The 25,781-nt window shown below is 46.7% G+C and overlaps 1 protein-coding gene across 3 annotated transcripts in view; it reads right to left on the bottom strand.

Moving 5' to 3' along the window:
- Positions 1-25,781, bottom strand: part of LOC119177930 (uncharacterized) — a 69,040-nt gene that overhangs the window by 39,192 nt on the left and 4,067 nt on the right. For all 3 annotated transcript variants that reach the window (XM_075885954.1, XM_075885933.1, XM_075885922.1), the window contains exons 3-5: positions 21,948-22,240; positions 20,603-20,739; positions 15,092-19,614 (exon numbers count right to left, since the gene is read on the bottom strand). In XM_075885954.1, the coding sequence (XP_075742069.1) occupies positions 15,092-19,614; positions 20,603-20,739; positions 21,948-22,240 (4,953 nt within the window). The remainder of the gene's footprint in view (positions 1-15,091; positions 19,615-20,602; positions 20,740-21,947; positions 22,241-25,781) is intronic.

The raw sequence follows: 25,781 nt of genomic DNA, 5'->3' as shown, positions 1-25,781 counted from the left end.
AGGAGCGAGTGCGGCATCACCATTACACCATTACAAATTGTTGCTATTGAAGTCATCGCTTTGCCAGAGACACTGATTTTTATTTTATTTTATTTTTTCCAATACATATGGCAAAAGAATCACTGCACCGTTGCCGCGCAACCGCCGAGCGCGTGCTGTGCTGTGGTTGCTCGGCAACGGTGTGGCGATTTTTTTGCAAGACGACTGCCGTTACTATAGTTTGCCTAACACTTTTGTTGCTGAAACATATATAGAGTCGCATAATAAGGTATACACAGAAACACCACCTCAACAAGAATCATGCATTGTGTTCACGTGGCGCAAGATTCATGCATGATCCGAAAAAAGACGTTTGATATGGACGCGGTTGCATCCTTTGTGTATTACACGCGTGTTGCATGGTCGATGATAAAACTTGACTAAATTTGGCATGGCACGTGCAAATTGCCCTTTAGGCGTGGCTTGGTGCAGCAGCTCAGATCGGCACAGCATGGCGCAATCGGTGCAGCACTTCCACACCACTGCTCTGAGAGCACTGGGATTTTATGGCGACCCAAAGCGGTGATAACTTTGTGAGGTCGCTCAAGCTTTAGTTTTGCAGCCTGTGACATTTGCATTTCTTTAGGTTAATGAGCGACATATATGGCTGTTGTGAAGAGGACTTCCCCTGACGTGGCATTATGTTGTAGCACAGCAGTGCCATCTATGTTTTTAAAGACGAAATGAAGAAAGGCCTTCTCCAAGGTCTAACAGGGGGAAACACGTTACACAATGCCCCTCTCATTTGTCCCTCTGAGCAAGGCCAATTACCGCTTGCTGCCTCAATGACCTCCATGATGATTATGAGTGGTTTTTAATGGCGCAAGGGCCAATTGATGGCCAAAGGGCGCCATTTCAATAGACTAGAGATACGAACAATGATAAGATGTGTGGCTGTAAAGGGGCCTTAAAATTCCTCCCGCTAACGCGGGTTAAAACATGGAAGTAATAAAAGCATGACAAGTGGTGTGAAATATCTGCTGTGAAAGTGGATGGTAAAATGTCAAGATAATAACGTCATAGGGGAGATGTAGTCACCGCAGCCACGACCACGGTACAGAGGTCGTGCTACGTATCTGCTTGAAATATGGGGTGAAAGCTGTGAACATGTTTTAAAGAAGAGAAAAGTGATTGCGAATTAAAAAGCGGATCCCTACCGATGAGCATCCCAGGGTGTAGTGGGAGCTGCTGTTGGTAGGGCAGTAAAAAATGCTTTTTCCTTAGAGCATCCAGCTCATTGCACTGGACGAGAATGTGGAGAACCGTAAGTGGTTCTCCACATCTCTCACAATACGGTGGATTGCCGGTAGACAAAAGATATGAATGTGTAGAGTATGTATGTCCTGTTCTAAGCCTTGTTAGTGTTACTTCTGTGTGTCGTGATTGATAGTGGCTGCCAATTACCTAGTTGCGGCTTAATAGCATGGAGTTTATTGTCTGTCTGTCTATCCCACGTGCTCTGCCAATGCCCCCTGAGCTTTCATTTTAGAAAAGGTTTTAGGTCAAGTGCAGGGATTGGTATTGGTGCATTAGAAGTGGTGTCATTGGCGGAAGCAGCTAGCTGGTTGGCCAATATGTTCTCTTGTATCTCACAATGCCCTGGCACCCAGCAGACAACGATGTGCTGTTTTGAAGTGTCCAGTGTACACAGAAGTGATTAAAGTGACACCAACACGGGGTTCTTGTGTTTTTTAGGAGTTTTTCAGGGCTTTGACCACAGTTAGAGAATCTGTGTATATTACCGCCTTTTGTAATTTTATCTGTTTGATGTGTTTTACGACCGCCAGTATTGTGTAAGCTTCTCCTGTGAAAATGCTTGCTTCAGGATGAAGAACGCCGGTCTCGGAAAAGGATTGGCCTACCGCTGCATATTACACAGAAGTGTTGGACTTTGAGGCATCGGTAAAGAATTCAGGACATGTGTATTTATGCTGTGGTTCTTGGAAGTATGTATGTATGCGTGCAAGTGGTGCATGCTTTGTGACTTCAACAAAAGAGACATGACAGTCTATAAGATGCCACTGTCACGGTGGCAGATATGCGGCAGGAGCCATCAAACTGTGTTCGAGAAGATGCACACCTGTTTCTTCGGCAAGGCCCCTTACACGGAGCGAGTAGAGCTGCCGCAACAAAGGACGGTTCTCGAACAAGCCAGAACAAGACAAATCATTACTTGTGAAATGAGAGGGGTGTTTTTTGTCTGCCTTCACCTTCAGAAAGTACAAAAAAAGGACAGGTAACATCTTTGCAGGTGGAGCGACCATTCATTCGAATCCACGTACAGGCTCTCAACAGGGCTAGTACGAAAAGCACCCGTAGAGAGGGGAATTCCTAGATGGTGGACAGGGTCGAGAATCTTCAAGGCCGATGGTGTTGCCGACTGATAGATTAGAGCACCATAATCTAGACGTGCGCGTGCGAGGCTTTTATATAAATTCATCAGGCACTTCTTGTCACTGCCCCACGTAGTGCGTGACAACACTTTCAAAATATTCATTGTTTTAAGGAACCTGTCCCTTAAATACTTGATGTGTGGGATGAAGGTTAGTTTTGTGTCTAATGTTAGTCCAAGCAACTTGTGCTCGGTCTCACTGGCAGAGGTTGACCATGCAGGTCAAGGTTGGGGTCAGGATGGAGGCCCCTCTTTCAGCTGAACAAGACGCAAAAGCTCTTTTGTGCGTTGAGTATAAAACAATTCTCATTTGCCCATTGAGATACCTTGTTCAACCCTAGTTGACCTTGACGTTGGCACATTGAGATGTTGCATAATTTGTAACCAATCTGAACGTCATTGACATACACGCAGTAAAAAATACTACGTGGAAGAGACAGGTGCAAGGAATTAATTTTAACTATGAAAAGTGTGCAGCTCAATACTCCTCCTTGTGGCACTCCTGTTTTTTGGACAAATACTCGAGATAAGACAGTGCCAACTCGGACATGGAATGTACGGTTGGACAGGTAGCTTTCGATAATTGTCAGCATTCTACCCCGCACACCTAAATGTGACAGGTCTCGCAATATATCAAAGCGCCATGTAGTGTCATACGCCTTTTCCATATAGAGGAACACAGAAAGAAAAAATTGCTTATGAGCAAAAGCGTCGCGAATTTGTGCCTCGATACGGAAAAGGTGGTCAGTGGTGGACCGAGCCTCTCGAAACCCACACTAGTATGGGTCAAGTAGGCCATTAATTTCAAGGAAGTGCATCAGGCGCCTGTTAATTTCATCAGGCGCCTGTCATTTCCTGCTTCAGTGGGTATGGCTACGAGTGCCTCATAACTGAACCAACTCGTGTTCCACTTCATGGCAATGGCACTATTATAGATCACATTTTTTCTAACCTCATTAGTCCTCCTGAAGCAGCTGTCATCGAGGTGCCTGTCACAGATCATTATCCCATTTATGCAAGCATAGGCATCTCCAATAATAATAAAATAAGTCGATGCTTCAAGAATGTCTTAAATACTGCATCATTCATTAACATCATCGAGCAGTGTGATTGGTCGGCAGTTAAGAAATGCAATAATGCTGAAATAGCCTACCAACAACTTTCCTCTATCATTTCAAATGCAGTCACGGCGCTTCAATATTAGTAGTAAGCAGAAAAAAGTACCTTGTCCCAATTAATCCGTGGTTGACACCTAACCTGTTAAAATGTCTGCGGAAAAAGGATAACTTATACAAAAAGACGAAAAAGTGCCCTTTCAATGTTCACCTTCAAAAGCGCTATAAAGAATATTCAAACACATTAGGAAAGTTACTTAAAGCCGCTAAATTAATGTATTTCGAAGATAAAATAAAGCGAGCCGGAAATGACGTTAAGCAGCAGTGGAAAACTGTAAACAATTTTCTTGGCAGGACTACGGTACATTCAGATATAACCTTGATTCACTCAGAAAAACGTGTGATCGATAACCCATCTGATATCGCGAACTCTTTCAATGACTCATTCGGCATTGATATTCCTCAGTCGACAGCATCCCTCGAACACACTTGTTCACGATTACCACATTCATTCTTCCTTTATCCGACGTCCCCCGAGGAAGTGTTCACCGTTATCAATAGTATTAGGAATACAAGCGCTGGTCTCGATAAGTTCTTTGCTGCCGACATGAAACTGATAGCTCATTTATTCTGTGATGCATTATATTGTCACGGGGTCGTGACGTGGCCGAAGACAGGAGACATCGTGTTAAGATTTAACTGTTTACTTGGGCGAACCTGTGCCCGGTAAACTGAAAATTCAATTACAGCAGCAGTCTCGCACAGATAGCAGTCTCGGACTGATAGCGGCGAACGGAGCGTCGGCCTTCGATCAACAACTGACAAGCGGCGAAGCGCGTCGGCATTTATACTCTTGCCGCCGAATGTTCTAGCGTTATCGCTGGCGGTGGCGTAGGTTCCAGAACAATCTGTACCGTTCGCACAGTGGGCGTGATCTTATCGAAATGATCTACTACAGTCCGGAACCTTCTAGAAAACTGCAGGCGCGGTTTGCGCTGAGAATCGTGCGGTGTTTTCGGACGATAACAAAAACTTTGGAAATGGAACGTGGCATTGCCCCCCTCTGAAAAAAAGGCATCGTCCCGATGCTTTAACTAAAGATGAAAGTACAATAATATTGCAAAAAAGTACAATGAATAAATTACGATAAAACAATAATACACAAAAAAAAAAACACTAGGTCAGTTTGTTAACACGCATGGAACGGCTTGAGGCGCGCGACATGGACGACTTCAGGTCGCGATCGGCGTCGTTGAGAGTTCGTGATGCCGTCGGGGACAACCTCGTAATCAAGTGGGCCGAGCCGTCGAACCACCCTGTACGGTCCGAAGTACCGTCGCAGAAGCTTTTCACTTAGTCCACGTCGGCGTATCGGCGTCCACACCCAAACACGTTCACCGGGCTGGTATTCCACGAAGCGTCGTCGAAGGTTGTAACGGTGGCTGTCGGTCGTCTGTTGATTCTTGATACGGAGACGCGCAAGTTGTCGGGCTTCTTCGGCGCGTTGAAGGTACTCGCTCACATCGAGGTTTTCTTCGTCGGTGACGTTGGGTAACATGGCATCGAGCGTCGTTGCCGGGCTCCTTCCGTAGACCAATTTGTATGGCGATATCTGCGTCGTCTCCTGCACCGCCGTGTTGTATGAGAAGGTCACATACGGAAGAATGGCGTCCCACGTCTTGTGTTCGACATCGACGTACATTGACAGCATGTCGGCGATCGTCTTGTTAAGCCGCTCGGTGAGGCCGTTGGTCTGTGGGTGGTACGCTGTCGTTCGGCGGTGGTTTGTTTAGCTGTATGCCAAGATTGCTTGAGTTAAGTCGGCAGTGAATGCCGTTCCTCTGTCGGTGATAAGGACCTCTGGGGCGCCATGACGTAGGACGATATTTTCGACGAAGAATTTAGCTACTTCGGATGCACTGCCTTTTGGCAGGGCTTTTGTCTCGGCGTAGCGGGTGAGGTAGTCGGTAGCTACCACAATCCACTTGTTTCCGAAAGCCGACGTCGGGAACGGCCCCAGTAGGTCCATACCAATCTGCTGGAAAGGTCGGCAAGGTGGATCAATTGGCTGCAGAAGTCCCGCTGGCCTTGTCGGCGGTGTCTTGCGTCGCTGACAGTCCCAGCATGTTCTCACATAACGAGTGACGTCGGTGGTAAGACGTGGCCAGTAGTACCTTTCTTGTATCCTCGCGAGCGTGCGAGAAACACCGAGGTGCCCTGCCGTCGGATCGTCGTGAAGGGCCTGCAGGAGTTCTGGTCGCAGAGCTGAAGGCACCACAAGAAGGTACTTAGCTCGAAGCGGTGAAAAGTTTTTCTTTTGTAGAAGACCGTTTCGTAGAAAGAACGACGCAAGTGCGCGCTTGAATATCTTCGGGACTTCGGCGGTCCTGCCTTCGAGGTATTCTATTAGGGCCTTAAGTTCCGGGTCGGCCCTCTGTCGTTCAGCGAAGTCGTCGGTAGTTATCGTTCCTAAGAAGTAGTCGTCATCCGGGTCGTCGGGTAGCGGTTGGTCGACAGGCGCACGAGAGAGACAGTCGGCGTCGGAGTGTTTTTTGCCGGACTTGTAAATGACAGTAATGTCATATTCTTGAAGTCTCAGGCTCCATCGTGCGAGGCGACCTGAGGGGTCCTTCAAGGTGGCTAGCCAACACAATGCGTGGTGGTCGCTCACAACTTTGAAGGGCCTGCCGTAGAGGTAGGGGCGAAATTTCGACGTAGCCCAGATGATGGCGAGGCACTCCTTTTCTGTTGTGGAATAATTTGCTTCTGCTTTGGATAGCGATCGGCTGGCGTAACTAATAACCCTTTCAAGTCCGTCAGCCCTCTGCACAAGAACGGCGCCAAGACCTACGCTGCTTGCGTCAGTATGTATTTCTGTCTCGGCGAATTCGTCGAAGTGGGCAAGTAACGGAGGCGTCTGGAGGCGATGTTTAAGCTCCTGGAAAGCGTGTTCCTGCGGCGTTTCCCACTTAAACTCCACGTTGGCCTTGGTAAGGTTAGTGAGAGGATCGGCGATGCGGGCGAAGTTTTTCACGAACCGCCTATAATAGGCACACAGGCCCAGAAATCGGCGCACGGCTTTCTTGTCAGTGGGCGGCGGGAAGTCGGCGATGGCGGCTGTTTTCCGTGGATCGGGACGAACTCCAGACTTGCTGATAACGTGCCCCAGAAACAAGAGCTCCTCATACGCAAATCTGCATTTTTCTGGCTTCAGTGTGAGTCCGGAAGTCTTGATGGCTTGAAGTACAGCTTCAAGGCGCCGAAGATGCTCGTCGAAACTGGAGGAAAACACGACGACGTCGTCCAAGTACACAAGGCAAGTCTGCCACTTCAATCCTGCCAGTACTGTATCCATAACGCGTTGAAACGTTGCAGGCGCTGAGCAAAGGCCGAAGGGCATCACCTTAAACTCGAAGAGGCCGTCCGGTGTTATGAACGCCGTCTTCTCTCGGTCTCTTTCGTCGACTTCGATTTGCCAATAGCCAGTCTTAAGGTCCATTGACGAAAAGTACTTGGCGTTATGGAGCCGATCAAGTGCGTCGTCTATTCGTGGGAGGGGATACACGTCCTTTCTTGTGATTTTGTTCAGGCGGCGATAATCGACGCAGAAACGTAGGGTCCCATCCTTTTTCTTCACTAACACCACGGGGGATGCCCATGGACTCTTGGACGGCTGGATAATGTCATCCCGCAGCATTTCATCAACTTGTCTCTTCATGGCCTCACGTTCTCGCGTCGAAACCCTGTACGGACTCTGACGGAGTGGTCTGGCATTTTCTTCGGTTATGATGCGATGTTTCGTGATTGGGGTCTGCCGAATTTTCGATGACGACGAAAAGCAATCTTCGTATTGCAGGAGCAGGGCCTTGAGCTGTTCTTGCTTATCGTTCGGAAGTCTGGGATTGACGTCGAAAGCTATGGGAGGGCCTTGGTTCCTCTGAGCAGGTTCCGCAGAATCGGCGAGGGCGAAAGCACTGGTGGCTTCGACAATTTCTTCGATGTATGCGACCGTTGTTCCTTTGTTCACATGTTTGTACTCATTGCTGAAATTCGTGAGCAAAACCGTTGCTTTGCCTCCCCGCAGCTCTGCAATTCCTCTTGCGACGCAAATATTTCGGGTGACCAACAGATGCTGACTGCCTTCAACGACGCCTTCCAAGTCAGGTGATTTAGGAGCGCCGACTGAAATAATGACGCTTGAGCGAGGCGGAATGGTGACTTGTTCTTCCAGCACATTCAAGGCATGGTGTCCTGACGGCGTGCGCGGCGGTAGTGCTTCTTCTGTGGATAACGTTATCGACTTTGTTTTAAGGTTGATGACAGCACCATGGAGGCATAAGAAGTCCATGCCAAGGATGACATCTCTCGAGCAACGCTGTAGGACTACGAAGTCTGTAGGATAAATACGGCCGTTAATGGTGACTCTCGCTGTGCAGATTCCTGCAGGCGTTACGAGATGACCTCCGGCTGTGCGGATTTCAGGGCCTTTCCAAGCTGTCCTAACTTTCTTTAACTTCGCGGCGAACGACCCACTGATGACAGAATAGTCGGCTCCAATATCGACGAGAGCAGTCACACTGTGGCCGTCGATAAGAACGTCGAGGTCGCTAGTTCGCCGTCTCACATTACAGTTAGGGCGTGGCGTCGGGTCACGGCTGCGTCGGCTTGTTCCGCTGCTTCCATGCTGCGTCGTCAGGCCACCTTCGGTAAATGAGCTTTCGCCGTCAGGGCTTTGCCTGGCTGGCGTTGTGTTCGGAAAGCTCCGTCGCGGCGTCGTCGTCGTCGGAGGATCTTCGGTAGTTCGTCGCACAGCAACCGCACCTCCACCGGTTGCTGCCCTTAGTTTCCCGGATACAGGCTAGGAGACCGGCCCCGCGTTGGGCCAGAGTACTGCCGGTGGTGCGTTGACGTGCGGCGGCTGGGCGACGGCGAACGCGAAGGGCTTCGTGGTGTCCACCGAGTTCCTGTCAGGTAGTCGGCGATGTCACGTGGTCGTTCTCCTGGCTGTGGACGCGGTGCATTGACGGCGAAGCCACGCAGTCCCATCTGTCGGTACTGGCAACGGCGGTATGTGTGTCCGGCCTCGCCGCAGTGGTAGCAGAGCGGGCGATGGTCAGGGGTGCGCCAGACGTCAGTCTTCCTCGGTGCACTGCGCTGGGCCGCTGGCGAACGGTATGACGTCGGAGGGGGTGGTGGCGGCGGTGGCGTCTGTCGACGGAAGTGCGATGGGGCGGCGTTTTGGCGTGGACGGGGAGGAGCGTTGTGGCGCAGTGCAGCGGCGTAGCTCATAGCTTCCGGCTCGGGTAGCGGTGCGTGGGGAATTTGAAGCGATTGCCGAACTTTTTCTCGCACAATGTCGGCAATTGAATCCACTTGAGGCTGGGCCGAAGGCAACAGCTTGCGCAGCTCTTCCCGCACGATCGCTCGGATCGTTTCACGCAGGTCTCCGGAGTTACCGGCTTGAGCAGCAGCGCAGTCTGCAGTCAGGCGACGATTATACTGTCTGGTGCGCATGTCCAGGGTCTTTTCGATAGTGGTCGCTTCTGCTACAAATTCTTGGACGGTTATCGGTGGGTTTCTCATCAGTCCCGCGAAGAGCTCCTGTTTGACTCCTCGCATGAGGAAACGAACTTTTTTCTCCTCAGGCATGTCTGGATCAGCGTGACGGAATAATCGGGTCATTTCTTCTGTGAAAATGGCGACATTTTCATTTGGCAGCTGAACCCGAGTCTCTAATAAAGCAGCGGCCCTCTCTTTGCGAGCGACGCTCGCGAACGTTTGAAGGAATGCGCCGCAGAAAACATCCCACGTTCGGAGCGTGGACTCCCGATTTTCAAGCCAAGTCCTTGCGGTGTCTTCCAAATAGAAGAACACACGACGCAGCTTTTCGTCATGGTCCCAGTGGTTGAGGGCGGCCACACGGTCGTATGTCTCCAGCCAGGACTCCGGGTCTTCGAACGATGACCCATGGAAAATTGGTGGTTCCCTGGGTTGATGCATGACCATCGTGGGCTGGGACGCTGCGGTTGTCATTGTTGCTGCAGTCGCGGTCATGGCCTTCGTCTTCCGCGCCTTGTCTGGTAGAAGCCCGTACTCTGGTGGTAGCCCTTGCTGTCGGCGGCTTGTTCGCTGCTCCTGGTTGGTGTCGGTGTCTTCTCCGCGACGTGGGCTGGGTTCACGGCTTGACGGGGGCGTCCGGTACATGAACGAAGCAGCACCTCCACCAGATGTCACGGGGTCGTGACGTGGCCGAAGACAGGAGACTTCGTGTTAGGATTTAACTGTTTATTTGGGCGAACCTGTGCCCGGTAAATTGAAAATCCAATTACAGCAGCAGTCTCGCACAGATAGCAGTCCCGGACTGATAGCGGCGAACGGAGCGTCGGCCTTCGATCAACAACTGACAAGCGGCGAAGCGCGTCGGCATTTATACTCTTGCCGCCGAATGTTCTAGCGTTATCGCTGGCGGTGGCGTAGGTTCCAGAACAATCTGTACCGTTCGCACAGTGGGCGTGATCTTATCGAAATGATCTACTACAGTCCGGAACCTTCTAGAAAACTGCAGGCGCGGTTTGCGCTGAGAATCGTGCGGTGTTTTCGGACGATAACAAAAACTTTGGAAATGGAACGTGGCAATATCATATTATAAATCTTGTATTTGGAACTGGGTTCTTCCCTACATCTCTGAAAAAAGCAAAAATTATTCCCGTTTTTAAAAAAGGCAACAAGCGTTTGATCTCCAATTACCGGCCTATAGCAATTATTTCATTCTTCAGTAAGGTCATAGAAAAGCTTTTTGCGGGACGTTTACGGTGTTATCTAGACAAGTTTCACATTCTTTCTAACAAACAGTTCGGTTTCAGGCCCGGTTACTCAACTGAACTCGCCATGATATCGCTAACAGAGGAAATTAAATATGCTACTGATAGCGGTAGTCTTGTTGGAGGCGTTTTTCTTGACCTTTCAAAAGCATTTGATTCTATTTCGCACGACATTTTATTTCAGAAACTAGAATCAATTGGTGTACCTGGCGTCCCACTATAACTAATTCGTAACTATCTGCGTGATCGAGAACAGGTGGTATATGTGTCCGGTACCTTTTCCAACCCTAAAACCATAACCATCGGTGTTCCACAGGGTTCAATATTGGGCCCGCTTTTATTTTTAATTTATATAAACGATCTCCCTCAATGTCTAGCACATTCGTCCTGTATGCTCTATGCGGACGATACCACTATATTAACTACAGGTAAAGACGTTGACTCGATGTTGTTTAAACTAAATACCGACCTGATAAATATCGTTAAATGGTTCAATAAGAATAAATTAAACATAAATGCTAAAAAGTCAAACTTCGTTGTATTTTCGTCACCTAATCGAATTATACCTAGGAACCCCTCTGTCTTCGTAAGCGATACTCAAATTCATTCTACCTCTAGTACAATGTTTCTCGGGGTCAAATTAGATGAACATTTAAAGTTTAATTCACATGTTTTAGAGCTTACGCGGAAAGCCGCATATGCCATTCGAATATTTCTAAAAGTTCGCCCGTTCTTTCGTTTTGAAATATTGTTGTCACTTTACTACGCTTTCTTTCACAGCAACATAATCTATTGCATTTCATCATGGGGAAATACGTATGCCATTCATTTATCAGCCATCCAACATCTTCAAAACCAAGCATTGAGAATAATAACGTTCAGTGGCTTCATGTCCAATGCATCATCCTTACTCTGTTCGCATGGAATTTTATCAGTTCAGAAGCTGGCTAAATATTTTCTCGGCGTTCTTATTTACAAATATGTGAATGGAAAACTTCCGATTCCTTTACTACACTCAAGTCAGTTTCCTCAGGCGTCATCGACTCGTTTTGCAAAGGCTAATAACTTCCTTTTACCCAAACCTAGGACTAATTATGGCAAGTTTACCACAAAATTTTCATCTGTTTCCCTGTGGAATTCTTTACCTTTGGAGATCAAAAACAGATCCCTCGAAATGTTTAAAAAAGGCTTGTGTTCGCACTTATTAAATTTTTAATGCATGATATTATATGCATTGAATGTTATTGCATTTTTCTGTTAGTTTTTTGTGCTCATCGGTACACCTTGTATAACTTATGTTCGCTATTTTGTGTTTATCTGTACATTTTGTATATCTTAATTTTTCTACCCTTACCGTAATGATGCTTGATATTATACAAAGTGAATGTTATTGCATTTTCGTGTTAGTTTTTGCATGCTTAGCTGTACATTTTTTATAACTTACGTTCGCTATTTCGTGCTTATCTGTACATTTTGTATACCTTAATTTTCTTTCCTTACCACTCTTTACTATTGCGTTGTATCTCTCATGTATGATTTTATAGGAGGTCTCACTCACAGTCTCGCGACTTTGAGACCTCTTTCTGTATTTGTACATAACACATGCACTTGTATCACTTGCATTTCAATTCTGAATAAACTGAATAATCATTTTCTCAAAGACCTTGTAACGACAGCTGGTTAACGCTATCGGCCTGTAGCTGTAAACTGAGGCCGGGTCTTTGCCTTGTTTTAGAATTGGGATAACGATAGCTTCCTTCCAGGCTGAAGGTAGCTCGCCGCTCGTTGACCTCCATGCGCATTTATTGGCAACATGACATAAAATCCATCGCCAGGGATAAAGGCAAAAGAGAATACCCGAGCATTGGGAGAGTTAGCTGGCCATGGACCATCAAAGATGGCATACAGACAGTGGCTGCCAGATGAGTGCTCAATGACCTTATGGTTCGCGGTTTAGCTTGGGTACAGCCTCCCACAATCTGACCAGCTGACTTGCATACCAGACGAGCCCACGCTTTTCCAAAGGCTCAATAAGCATCTAACTCGTGTGCGGTGACTGTTGCTCTAGCTGAGCCTGTGGGACCTGAAGTAGTATGGTTGATAACAAAGCAACCTTGTCTCCTATGAGTTACCCATCCCCTCATTGAGAGTGCCCCTTGTAGATCGGACAATGTCATGGGCTTCAAATATAACGTTAAAAAAAAAAACTGATTTTCTTTCATTGAGTGTACTTTTTTTTAATTCTAAAACCTTTTCTTATGTACAGCCTTACGATTTGTATAAATGTTCTTACCACTGCTACCACATAAAGACAGCAACAAATTGGAATGCTATGCGAAATAAGGCAAGAGAGTAAGCCCTTTAGTGTCCCATTAGGCACAGCTCACCACCATGGCAATAAAAGGAAACGCAACAGCTGGAGTAAGTGACATGACCTTCCCCCTTACTATCACTTCTGTGCAAACTCGGCAGGGAGATGACAGCATCTACAAGCCTCCTGCTTGTCCCTCTCAGGACCAGATGCTTGTAACCGCATCCTGCTGCTCAAACCACACAATTTTGCAGGGGCCACGTGCTCCCCCCCTTCCGCCTCCTAACCCACATGGGTCTTTCACACTGCAAAACAACCAGGACTGAGCCACGATCGTTGCCAACTTTTGCAAGCTTTCACACGAACTTCAAACAAAAGCTGCAGCGAGCATTGCTTTTGCGCTTTCACTTTGTAGGAACATAATGGCAATGCCAGTGGTGACAGCAATATGCACCTGGAGTGTTCATATGATTTTTGTTGTGATGAAGAAATGTATAAAAAACTATAGAGGTCTGGTCTGTATCCCTAAATATTTCATAAAAGGTGAAATTTCAAAATAACAACGTTTAGAAATGCAAATTTCTAATAATGCTGACATTATACCAAGGCTTCACTCTACAAATCACTCTGCTCAATGTATGAAGGAAAGAAAAGTATGTTTAAGGGCTCGTTTTCTTTGTTAGACACAATATTAATGAGAACTAACAGACAATAATGCCGAGGAAAGTACACTCAAACCTCATTATAACAAAGTTTCAACTTACTCGAAAATAAGTTCGTTATATCTGAAAATTTGCTATAAAAGTATGTTCCAACCACTTTGTCTATTGCAAGAGTACCCTTCATTTACTTCGTTATAACCAATATTTGGTTATATTAGGGTTCGTTACGTTGGGGTTTGAGTGTATAGAGGATATTATTGGAAGTAATTGTAATGTGACCGTGAAGAAAGAAAAGTGGACAAAAATATAACTAATGGTCACTTGTTGTCCAGAAGAGCTGGTGCTTTTCTGAAGGCCCAATAAGCCAATAAGCACATCACTCACGTGCAGCAAGTTATCATTTAATCCACTTTTCTTTTTTCCCAATTGTTACATCTTTGGCATGATTTTCTGTTACTTGTCATTAATAATCTGCTCAATGTAGGCACTGAAAGTGAGAATGTGTACCCAGTGGCTCCCCGAAATTCTCATAAATAACTATTTACATCTATGTTGCACTCTCTGAAACATAAAAAGCAACACTACATGGTGTAGGGCTTAAAGGGGTACCGACACAAATTTTTTCGACTGAGATAGCCTGCAAGAATGATTCCCGCGAACATGCGTATATTATCAGCAAGATATCAACGGCGAACATAGCTTAGAAGGTATTTGACCTTGATCTGAAAGTTCGCGTACATGATCCAACACTAACCCCTTTCAGGTGACCCACAGTGACGCCCCTACTCCCCTCACATTACCACACTGCATTCAGTACAAGTTACCATGACATCAAAGCCCCCCTTTTTCTTTTTTTTCTGCGTTTGCTTCAGCATACTGCTTGGCAGCTGCTCACTAGTCAGTGACCGTGGTGCATGCATTCAATGTTTTGTGTTTGGCAACCCTGATCTACTGTTTTCTGTTCGAACGAACTTCTTGATGCGTACCGTGCGGAAGCCTGCCACAGTTTTCTGTGCTGGCGTAGTCGAAGGATCCACACGCTAGGTGGTGATTGTTGCACCCAGCGGTTTGTTGTTTTTGGAGCTCTCGAACAGAAAGTGAGACTTGTCGGTAAAGAAGAGACTATAATTAATTATCTGTTATGTGCGGCAGCGAAAAATGTGCCGTGTTGTGACTAGCAGGCCCTGAGTATCACACTGCAACAAAAAAAAGCACGATTCCAAAACTTTCTTGTGCCAGTGGGCTTTAATGAAGCCTACATTGTTTAACGAGCTACTGCATTATAAAACTGAATACATTACATAAGTGACACTACTGTAACACTAAACAAGAACTTACCTTTATTTTAACACATGCTTAAAGAAGCTGGCAGCATTGAGCTATGCAAACTAATAAGTTGACCAGAGAGATTATATAGGCAGAAAACTACACTGCAGTAATAGTATCACAAACATTCAAAAACCTCATTGTCTGCCATACGAACAGTAGCACCAGTCACCTAGAAAGACCCATGGCATTCCTTCTTGCCATCTGCATTACGTTACAATTTTATGCCCTTAGTACTAAAGCAGAGATTGTGTTTATAAGTGTCAAAGTACATTTAAGACAAGTTTGCATTTTTTAACAGTTAGAAGTGGTTGGAAGCTGACCTATGTGCTGGTCATTTATTTCCGCCCATAGTTATGTATATGATGGTAAAACAAGACATATACAAGGCAGTATCGTAAAGGTAGTATAGCACACATCCACACCTTGGGGCTCTTGGTTGGTGTGGCCTTCCCCTTAGCGGCAGCCTCTTCCTGCAAGATGGTCTCCTCGAGCTGTTGTTCCAGAGCCATCTGCTGGGCCAACTCCGACAGTCGCTTCTCTTGCTCCCGCTGAATTCGCGAACTCCGACGGCGGCCCTGGCTGTCCTCGTCAGCCAGATCGCCCTCTGGTGCACCCAGGAGGCAAGCCGCAGCCGCACCCAGCTCTCTGGTCAGGCCACGGCCCCTCCCCCTTGAAGCACCGCGGCCCCTGCCCCGACCCCCTCGTGACCTGCCCCTGCCGCGGCCCCGGAAGGCGACAGCAGGGGCGGGTTCACTTTCTGCATGTATCGCAGTGTCACCATTCACGCCAGTGTCATCTCCTGCCTCACGGGGTTTCTTGGGCGAGGGCTCATCTGATGGTCGAACACGCCGCTTAATGTGACTCCAGCGGCCGGCACGACCCCTGCCCCGACCTCTCCCGCGGCCTCCGCGACCTCCACGACCTCTCCAGCCACCGCGCTTCTTGACTATCGGAGAAGCATCCTGCACAAGCTCAGTGGGTACCTGTGAAGTGCTCACTGCTTCTTCATCAGCGGGTGTTGTTGTAGAACTGTCGTGTGCTGCTGACATTGCCTCCGTCTCGTTCACGGTAGAAAGTGGTGCATCATCCATGACAGCTTCATCCTTCATTACATCGCTCTGGTCGGTGAGTGTAGAGTTGGCAGCACTTTCATCACTAGCTGTCTTTCCCTTGTCCCTCCTTGCTGCAGCATCTCCTCTAAGCCTTGTTGAAGTCCTGGAGCCCTGTTCACCTTTGAGTTTACTCTTAGGTTCTTTCTTTCCACCAGCAGCAACCTGTTTTTCCTCTCTATCTGTGTATTTCGGAGTGCCATCTGCATCTTTGCTAGTGTTATCTGAATCTTTCATATCGATTTCGACACTGCCGTCCTGCTTGCCTTCAGTCTCACTCGGCTCTTTTGTGCTGCCCTCAGCGTTAAGAACTTGGTCCATACTAGTGTCCATAGATTTGCCTTTATCATCCTCCACGGTGTCAGTGCTTTGAGCTTGCACCTCACTTTGATTTTCCTTCGCTTCCACACACTTACTAGGCACAGCCTTCTCTTCGCTATCTTCTATGAATGTCTTCTCAGAAGAAGCCTCACGGGAACCAGCCTTTGTCACATCACCAGCAGATGAAGGAACATCAGTTTTCAACTTCTGCGCTGCCTCACCGTCAGTGCAATCCTCACTACACTGCTGCGCTCTACTCTGCCTTCTGCCCTTCTTAAAATCTGCAAAACTTTCTTTGGCTTCCACACACTTACTAGACACAGCCTTCTCTTCGCTATCTTCTATGAATGTCTTCTCAGAAGCTGCCTTGGTGGAACCAGCCTTCGCAACATCACCCTCAGATGAAGGAATGCTAATCTTCAACCTCTGTGCTGCCTCACCATCAGTGCAATCCTCACTAAGCTGCTGTGCTCTACTCTGCCTCCTACCTTTCTTCAAATCTGCAACGCATGAAGACAGTGACCTGCCTCTTCTTTTTTTCGCTGAAGTAACACTGCCAGTTTGATCTTCTGGTGTTATTGTGTTACCACTTCCCAAGTTTTCCGCTTGAACAGAATCTTTTTTGTGCGGTTCTTTCTGCAAAGTCTTTTCCTGTGCCGTTGCTTCCTCACTGTATGCTTTGTCGGATTGAGCACCTCGTGAAACTTTGTCAGCTGTGCTTTTGGTCTGTTCATCGCTTTCACTCAGTGCTCCTACTGTTGGTTGGTCTCCGAGACTAGCATTGGGTGCAGCTCTACTGGCACATGAGTCTCGAGTTATTGCTTCTCCCCCGGTTTTGGTGCTGGAAGCAGGCACCTTACCTATTTTTACATGAGCTCTGCCATCTCCCGCACCCTCAGTAGCACCCTTTTCTGGGGTGCTGCTGCAGTGCTTTTTCCTGCTGGTGCTTTTAGACATACATGTATCGCTTGTGCCTGTAGTAATGCTTGTCTCCTGGTTTTCACTCTCTACACTGGGTGGGGAAGCAGTCTTAACCACCGATTTTGAAGCAGTCTCGTTTGCATCCGAGTCTACACAGTCAGGGTTATTGCTGTCGAGAGGCATTCTGCTAGTTCTTTTAACCTCCGACGACACACACTTAGATGAATCTGTGGTTCGTTTGTCATTTTCTTCACTGGCTTCTTTGTCAAGAGTAGACAGCTGCACTTCAGCAGCCTGTTCGCTGCGTGGTGATTTCTTACATAAGCTGCTTCCCGATTTTGTTTTTGCATTCTCACTTTTCTGATCAGCAAAATCAGCGTGCTGCAGCCCCGTTGCTTTTTTTGCGCAACTTTCCTCCTCATATACGTCCTCTGAATGACGTGGAGCCTTCTCAGCCTCCACTGTAACCTTTTCCGAGGCAGATTTGGTCTCTGCGCCCGAAGGTGACAGTGGCGACGTTGTGGTAAGTGAATCTTTAGGTTGAGCGTCTGATGACCGATCCGTGGCTGTTTCGAGATGCCGTGGCTGGCTTTTTCTAGACCTCTTTTCAACAACGACCACACTCTTTTCTTTGTCTACATCGCGTAGATTAGGCTGTGACTGCTTTTCAGTCGAACATGGCGGCAACACCACAGAGTTTTTGTGATCATTTGCATCTTTCTGCGGTTTTGCTGGCTTCAGTAGAGCTGTGCTAGAAGAACTAGGGGTCGCTCCTAGCACTGTGTCACAGACTGCATCAGGCTTTTCCTCAACTGTCTTGATTGGTGTGCCGTCTTTTAACAGTGAGCTGACAACAGCACTTTTGCTGCTAGCAACATCCTTCCCTTCACTGCACGAATGGTTGTCAGAGGACTTTGTTTTCACAGCCGACGCTGGTACAGTGGCGCTTCCCTTTTCTTCAATATCAGCAATAGGAGATGAAGCTGAAAGCTTAGCACTTGTTTCTGTATCTGAGGCTGCTGGCACCAATGATATTGGTTCAGTGGTTCCTACTGTGTCCATTAACTTCTCATGAGGTGTCCCCACTGAGTGATGTTCTGGAAGGACTTTCCCCGAATGGCCTTTGTTCCCTAGAAATGAAGTTTTCTTACTGATCTTCTCGAAACCCCCATCAGTAAGCTTTGCACCACTAGTTGACTTTTCAACATTTAGAACATGTTCCTTTTCACTGCTTTGTTCAGTCCTGTTTGGCTTGTCAAATTCAAGATTCCTTAACGGCACTGTATCAGTAGAACTCTCCGCAACACCACCATGCGTCCTTGCTGTCACTGCCTCAGTGGCGTGCTGCAAACTTTCTTCACCAACACCAGATGACACAGGAAGCACTACACCCTTGGCACCAGTTGCACCCCTGACATCTGATTTAAGCACAGAAGTTTCTGCTCCTGCCGTGTGAGCATAAAGGCTGGGTGAAGATGGTGAAGCTAATAATTTGTCTCCAAGAGCTGAAGATGGCTTAGAAGAAGTATCATGGGCTGCAGTAGCATTGTCTGCCTCACTGCTTCTTGGCTGTTCGCCAGTTGTGCTCAAAACCTGGGAGGCTGAAATAGCTGGCAATACTGCATTGACCGTGGAAGCTTCTGGCAATACCCTAGTGAGGTCAAGGGCCAGTGGCTGCTCTACAGCATCAACATGTCGAAGGTTTGTTGTTGTCGACGACACCACAGGAGCGTGGCAGCTGTTCTCGTGCGCGTATGGAATGCTGCTGGGCGACTCTGGCTGACCGTTCTTTTCAGATATGTGCACTTCCTCCGGCTTCTCGCCGGTTCGCAAGTCCTCAGCACCGACGTCGACAACCCGCCTGACCTCCGCTGGTTGGAGCACTTCCGAGGAGGAGGGCTGGTCATCTGTGGGAACGCTTGGCTCCTCTCGGTGAACGACCGAGAGGTCACAGGGGAGAGACTCCAACACGACGACTGCGCCGTTCCCGTTGGCATTTCCGAACCCATGAGTGGCGGCTGGCTTGTCGGGCAACGAAGGTGCACTTCGGTTCGCAAAAGTGTGCGCTCGATTTTGAGGCGACGATGAAGGTTTGCAAGGTGGCCTGACTTCACCGTCCTCGGCTGTGGCTCGCATGCACAAATCCTCAGCGTTGCTTTGCTCAACTGCAGACGGCTTTTTTGTCTTGCTGGCAACATCATCTCTCTTGCCGTCGATGTCATCTTTCTTGTCTTTTGAAATGTCCTCGCTATGTGGAGTGGACTTCTTTAGCTCTTGGCCACTCTCTCCTGGTGGGCACTCAGAGATGTCATTCTGATGAATTTCGGCCTTCTCGCTGTTCACGTGGACCATCTCAACTTCTGACGGTGACTTACATTTATGAGACTTTGAAGCTTCTTCCAAGGTGTTGTTTTCTACCAACTCTTTTTTAATGGCAAGCCTGGGGAAGGTAGTCTGGTCGGTTGTACCACATGCAGAAAGGGTTACAGAAAGAGTTTCTTCGTGGTGAGGCTCTTCGTTTTTTACTGATGGCGGTTGCCCTGTGTCCGTCACGGCAGGCTTTTCATCGTCTGGTAGCCCCGAGCCTGGTTTTTCTGCGTGCAAACGCATCAATGTCAAATTACTAGGCAGCTTTAAAATAGTTGCTACATTAGAAAGAACAACGGCAGGGAGCTATTATCATCCAACTGATAGTGTTGCAGCTATACACGCAGCTTCCTTGGTCAAAAGCCTCGTGGGTGAAAAAAGGGGTTACACCTACCTAGATAATTAAACATAACATCACCACCTAAAGCAGCTGCTCCATCAACCAAAGTGGGAAGCAGGTGCAAAGTGGCACCTCACAAATAGTTAACAACACTATGCAATGAATGCCAGTATGGCGTGCAAGAGACAGCTTATACTGTCAATGAACAGCAATCACGAACACATAATTCTTTTCTGATGGCATGCAACCTTACTACTTCAGTCCTTTCTATCGAAAGCTATGTCTAGACGATGTAGCCAGTCTTCCACTTCCAGCATTGCGGCTTTCAATGTCTCGGTTGCTTACCTTTTGCTTATTACAATTTGTGTAACTAGCAATACGTTTTACACAAGTGGCTACTTCACATGCGTCGCCCACAGCGCCACATATGCGTACAGCTCTTGTACCTTGGTAGACAAGGCAATGATATCGCCAGTTGCTCAATAAAAAGCTCAGCCGGCGTGCGCATCAGGTTTTTCTGCAGCTGAGGCACGTACATACAAAACGTGCAACACGAAAACGACCATAGATGAACAGGCTAAACTACGGGAGATGTTGAACTCATTGCAGCTGGTATGACATAATGTCGCTTTTTACGTCCCTCAGCGTTTTGGCAGGTGGCACCACGATATGTCCTCAAAACCAATAAAGGCTTGTTTAAGTATTTGCTGCCACTACTAGCACATTTTAACTATCGTTACATTTAAAACAAGTTAGTGTTAGAGATGCCTTACTGCACTACTGGTGCATCGCATTCTACCAGCTCTGTTTCACAACTAAACCTCCACCTTCCCGACTGCTTTTGAGCTCATTTAAATCTGAAGAGCTACACTCACCCTCCGTCTTAGCACCGTCTGGCTCAGTGAGGTTACTCTCGCCTGTCTCGCTGTCCATGGAGGAGCTCTCTTCCTTCTTGACCCCCGAAAAGCTGCCCTCGAGGTCAGCGATAACCTTCGCCAGCTCATCTCGTGTCCTGCACAAACACACAGCTAGCGTCACCACAGACATCTGCTCACACACACACAAAATACAGAGACTTAGATAAAGCATTAGGCAGTGTCCAAATCACAGAGAAATTCTTAAGGCTTTCTCACACAATGCCAATCTCTGTAATACAGAAGGAAAATTGGGGCACATAAAAGAAGTAAAATTTAAAAGCTACATCCTGGTGGGCTCTTAGTAGAACCAGTAAGGATCCGATGCTACATGTTGTTCGAGAGCTCATTGAAGCTTTTGAACCTAATGGCAAGGCAGTATGTAAGCATCAGTGCCACGTGGCTGCAAAGTATGCTTGACATGACTTGCACTGAGAGTGCTCTGTCTTTGTACATTAAAATCGACAGTTAATCTGCCATTACAGAACAAGAACAACTCTTACACGAGCTGAACAAATTTCAAAAGTTGGAGGTGTGCATGGCCTGATTAAAAAGTTTACACTAGGCTGGCTCAGAATGAGGCCAAGTTTAGAGGTTTTTTCTTTTAATATGTACTGTACTTAGTGCATTTAGGTAGTCAAACATAGACACGTCTTGATCCCAATGGCTGCCAAAACGGGGGAAGCCAGAAAAGTTTAAAAATTCACTGAATGTGACCTGAACGAAGACAGGTACTTGAATGTGAAAAGAACATAAAATTTTGGCTTCCAACACTAGTCACAAGTATGGTCAATGTTCCCTCACCATTCTCTTCAAATGCCATTTGCCTCTTGTATTGTTGTTTGCACTATAAAGAACATTATCAAACTTTATGCTTTGTTTGATGTCTCTTTTTTGCAGTGTTACACTTAATGGATGCTCTCAGCAAAACAAAGTGCGAATTTTACATCTCCATACTTTTCTAACCTTACAAGGCAACACCTATCTTAAGTAGTAAAGCAACTAAGACAGGAGTTCAGGGTTAATGTGGGGGTGTGAACTAATAAATTATTACTGAACAAGGAATGTCACTAAATATGTTTCGACAACTTCTCTTTGTCCTGGCAGCAGCTTAAAAAGCAGTTGTGGCCTTGATCGAGGCACATCACCTTGTCCAAATGATGGCTAATAGCACTTCTTATTCCACAATTTCTGCCCACTTGCTGAAAGTAAGAAAGAGGCACGTGCCACCTCTGCAGAGGATCGCGGTGCATGATTCAGTCATAATATACTCACACCGAGACCCTATACCGAAGCAAACACTCACCGAGAGACAAGTATCCAGGAGTTTTCATCATCAGGGTGCTCACGGTAGAGGCGCAAGTTGAGCTGTGGGTCTCGGTGCAGCCAGTAGAGGTGGCCACGCACATCTCGCCCAATGGGCTGCAGCCGCAACACATCCGCCTCCTGCTTGTTTAGCTCTGCCTTGAACTTGCTGTTGGCATCAAACTGCAACTCGAGCAGCCGCTTGAGCACCGCTAGCTTCACGGACAGCTTGGCCTTGCGGTAGCCAAAGCGTTCCAGCTCCCAGCCATCCACGTTGGACCCCTGGTGGCAGAACTGGATGAACAGAGGCAGCAGCAGCAGAGGTCAGCGCATAACCGTAGGGCAGCGTGCCAGTCAGTGCGCTCTAACTGAATTACAGTCCACACTTTGTAATCAAAAGTGAAGTGTACAGTGGAGACCAGCAGGAATTGCTAACTTTATGTACTGTCAACCATGTGATCATGCTCCAACAGTTTAAACTGTTCGCGTGATCCAAGGCAAAGGCCCTAACAATGTGAGGCACATATAGATGCTTCCATAGTTTCTTGGCCATCTTCGCTTTTTCGTATCCACCTTTCTTGAAGGTTACCACATCACTCGAGCAATTGCAGCCCATGCAACTTTCCTCCCCCGACTGTTTGAGACTGCGCTTTGTGGTTCATTCCAGTAAGTGGATTGAGAGAGAAGAAACATTTTTAATAATTGAGGTTGTTTGTGGTAGTGGTGGGCAGGGTACCTCTTCTAGGGCCAGCTGGTCATTATAGATGGACGGCTTTGCCACAGGTTTATTACAGAATGCTACAGAATGCTTTGGGGGTTGAGAAACTATTTACGTGGTTACAAGTGAGCATGGTTACAATGGCATGGTTACAAGTGAGGTAAACCACACGCTGTGAAAATGAGTAATAGTTCACATGCAAAGAATAAAAACAATAAAAAGTAAGTGCTGTCAACAAAACCAACCAGTATAGTAGAGTTTCAATATAGTGAAACCCTATCTAATACCAAATTATCTTTGGTAGGACCAAGCACACTGATATCAGTGACAAAAAAGAAGGGAGAGAGAACAGGATCAGGTATGTAAGAAACAAATGTAGGCATGATGAATGTAACAACTCATTGAAAAGCCTGCTGTCAAGTTTGATAGCCTGCTGGGAGCCTGTCATGACAGCATGCAGTACGTGTCATTTTCGCTACAGTACACATGCCTCAAACTGAGCGTACAAAAATGTTTGATTGCCTATAAATCGTTACCACATTTGCTAGAATTATTTCTACACTTGTGAATAATAGTTTTTGCCTTTCATGGGAGGGCTCCGGTGCTAGAAATTTTGCGTAAATGCTTTGATGAACGCCATCCGTCATATCAAACATGGACTCATGGACATTAGACTGACAAGTATAGCGATGAAAATGTATGACTTAAAGAAAAAATGTGGCTGATCCCCCTTTTTAGAAATTGGCATAACATGAAAGTGAAACGTGTCTTCACAGAAGTAGTTGAACATTTATTGGGCATTCTTTGCGAAGGAAAGAATGCGACAGCCACAAATTGCAATGGCACGCGAAGTACAGCATGCAGCTGGGAACTTGCAATGCGCACCTCAAACAGTAAGCACGCATGAAATGAGCATGCACAGGACGAGCGCAGACTAACAACTGTCACAGCTCAACACTTCGAGCATACATTTCTAATAGAAAGAAAGACACACGAAACGAATGCACGAGTATACACAAGATAAGCGCAAACAACTGTCACAATTCTTACTTCTTCGTATGCATACTCCTTTCGTCAACAGCGCAGCCGCAGCAGGCAGCAAAGTGACCTTTGCGCTCTCCCAAATCACAAATCTGATAAGTGGGTGCGCAGGAGACACCACACTTCGTGAAGGCCCACGCTCGTCGAAACGCAAGCAGCACGACCTTTAGCGTGCGCCCAAGACGAGCCCTTCGCATGTTGCGGACAAGTACCGCCAAACAGTACACGATATATATAAATAGCTTGCTGTTACCAAACTTGATATGTACGCCCCGTGACTTAGTGGTTAGTGCCATGGGTTGCGGAGCCACTGATTCAATGCATCGCGACGGAACCTCCTCTTCTCTTTTTTTTCTCTTTGCAATCTGTTAGTATGTATCTTATATTGTCATGTTACAGACAGAAATACGTGAGCGGAGCCGTGGTGGACTCGGACATAAAACACTTTTGCGCTAAAAAAAGAATAATATGTGAGATGTAACACACGAAAACCACCAAATGATAATGAGAGATGCCGTAGTGGAGGGCTCCGAAAATTTCGACCACCAGGGGTTCTTTATTGCACTCAAATCTGAGCACACGGGCCAACAGCATTTTCGCCTCCAGCGACACTGCGGCCGCTGGGCTTCGATCCCGTAACCTTCTGGTTAGCAGTTGAGCTTCCATACCCTACAGAACACCGCGGCGGAGCGTGTTCAAAATAAAAAGGGACAGGGAGAGAGAGAGCGAACAGCAGTTGTTCGATTGCACTTGTCTATGTCTTCTTTTTCTATGTGTGCTTGCGCAAATCCGTTAAGATGAATTTGTTCCAACTACACTGAATCGCAGTATTCCTCTCCAATTTTTTATTTTTCTTTCTTCGGTCGGCATGTTTTCTGATCATGGAGCAAAGAGTTATATATTATTGCACTCATCTTTCCGTTAATTGCGGGCCTTCACATGCGGTGTGAGAATATCATGCAGGTTTGCACGCCTCCATCACAGGCAATGGCAAAGAGTGCAATGTTATAAAAATATATGCCAATTAACACACATGCACAGCATTCAAGAAAACCTGATTGATATATACCCCATCCACACGATAGATTAAAATCACAAAACATTATAAACAACCAGTCTGCAGAAAAAATAGCACTACTTGAGCGGCACTCAGTGTACAGCTGAAACAAGCAATCAGTATCTTTGTTAAGTTTGCAGTGAACCACTCAAGCACATGTCTTTGCCTTGTTTATTAAAAAAAAAAAACTGTGACACATGCTACTGTGCAAGATACAGGGATACTTGTGGCAAAAGAAATCAGGCAAGAAAAGCAGCACAATGTTGCACAGGTTGCGCAGAAACAACCTAGTGTTGATATCTGATGAGCGTTTATAACGCATGTATATTATTGCAATGGGAAGTAAAATAGCACTTTATTACAGTTCAAGGTTACTTTAGAAGTATGACAGTCACAACTCCTCTGTAATGAATACTATTCTTGGACGTCTACCTCCTATCTCCGAAGCACATGCCACTACAGAATGGCATTTCAGCTTTGAGAAGAGGTGTGCCCCTTGCACGTGTCACCTGGACGAGGCTTTCTACACGCAGAGCTGTTATAATGCGTTATTGTAGATTTGTCACAGCACGGTGAGGTCCGTTAACTGTTTAGCACTGGACGATGAAAAAAACACCTACATTTTTTTGGTTCGCAAACTTCGCCAACAACTGAGGTCAACAACTGAGGTTCAACCCCTCTGTGGCAGTCGCTTTTTATAGAAACACCAGCAGATTATTCCACGATGGAACCCAACAAAAATGGCCGATGTGCCCCAGTGCTGAAGTAGCATATCCCCTTCCAAAAGCATATATCCAGTCAATACCACTAAGTCGGAACCCATCTTTCCCTACCAGGGCTGAAAAAAAAAAAACCTTGATCCAAGCCTGGTTACAAGCTTCTATAAAGTGAGATGAAAAACAATCTCTGAAATAGGCACAAGCATACCTCAATATTATGACACACATACTTTTGTTAAGCTTAAAAGGGTGACAAAATATATTTCTTCAGCTTTCTCACCCAAAGATACATAAAAAAAA

This window comes from Rhipicephalus microplus, chromosome 1 (genome assembly GCF_043290135.1).
Source record: "Rhipicephalus microplus isolate Deutch F79 chromosome 1, USDA_Rmic, whole genome shotgun sequence".
Taxonomy (NCBI): Eukaryota; Metazoa; Arthropoda; class Arachnida; order Ixodida; family Ixodidae; genus Rhipicephalus; species Rhipicephalus microplus.
The sequence above is the reverse complement of the archived record's forward strand: the minus strand, read 5'-3'. Positions and strand labels throughout refer to the sequence as shown.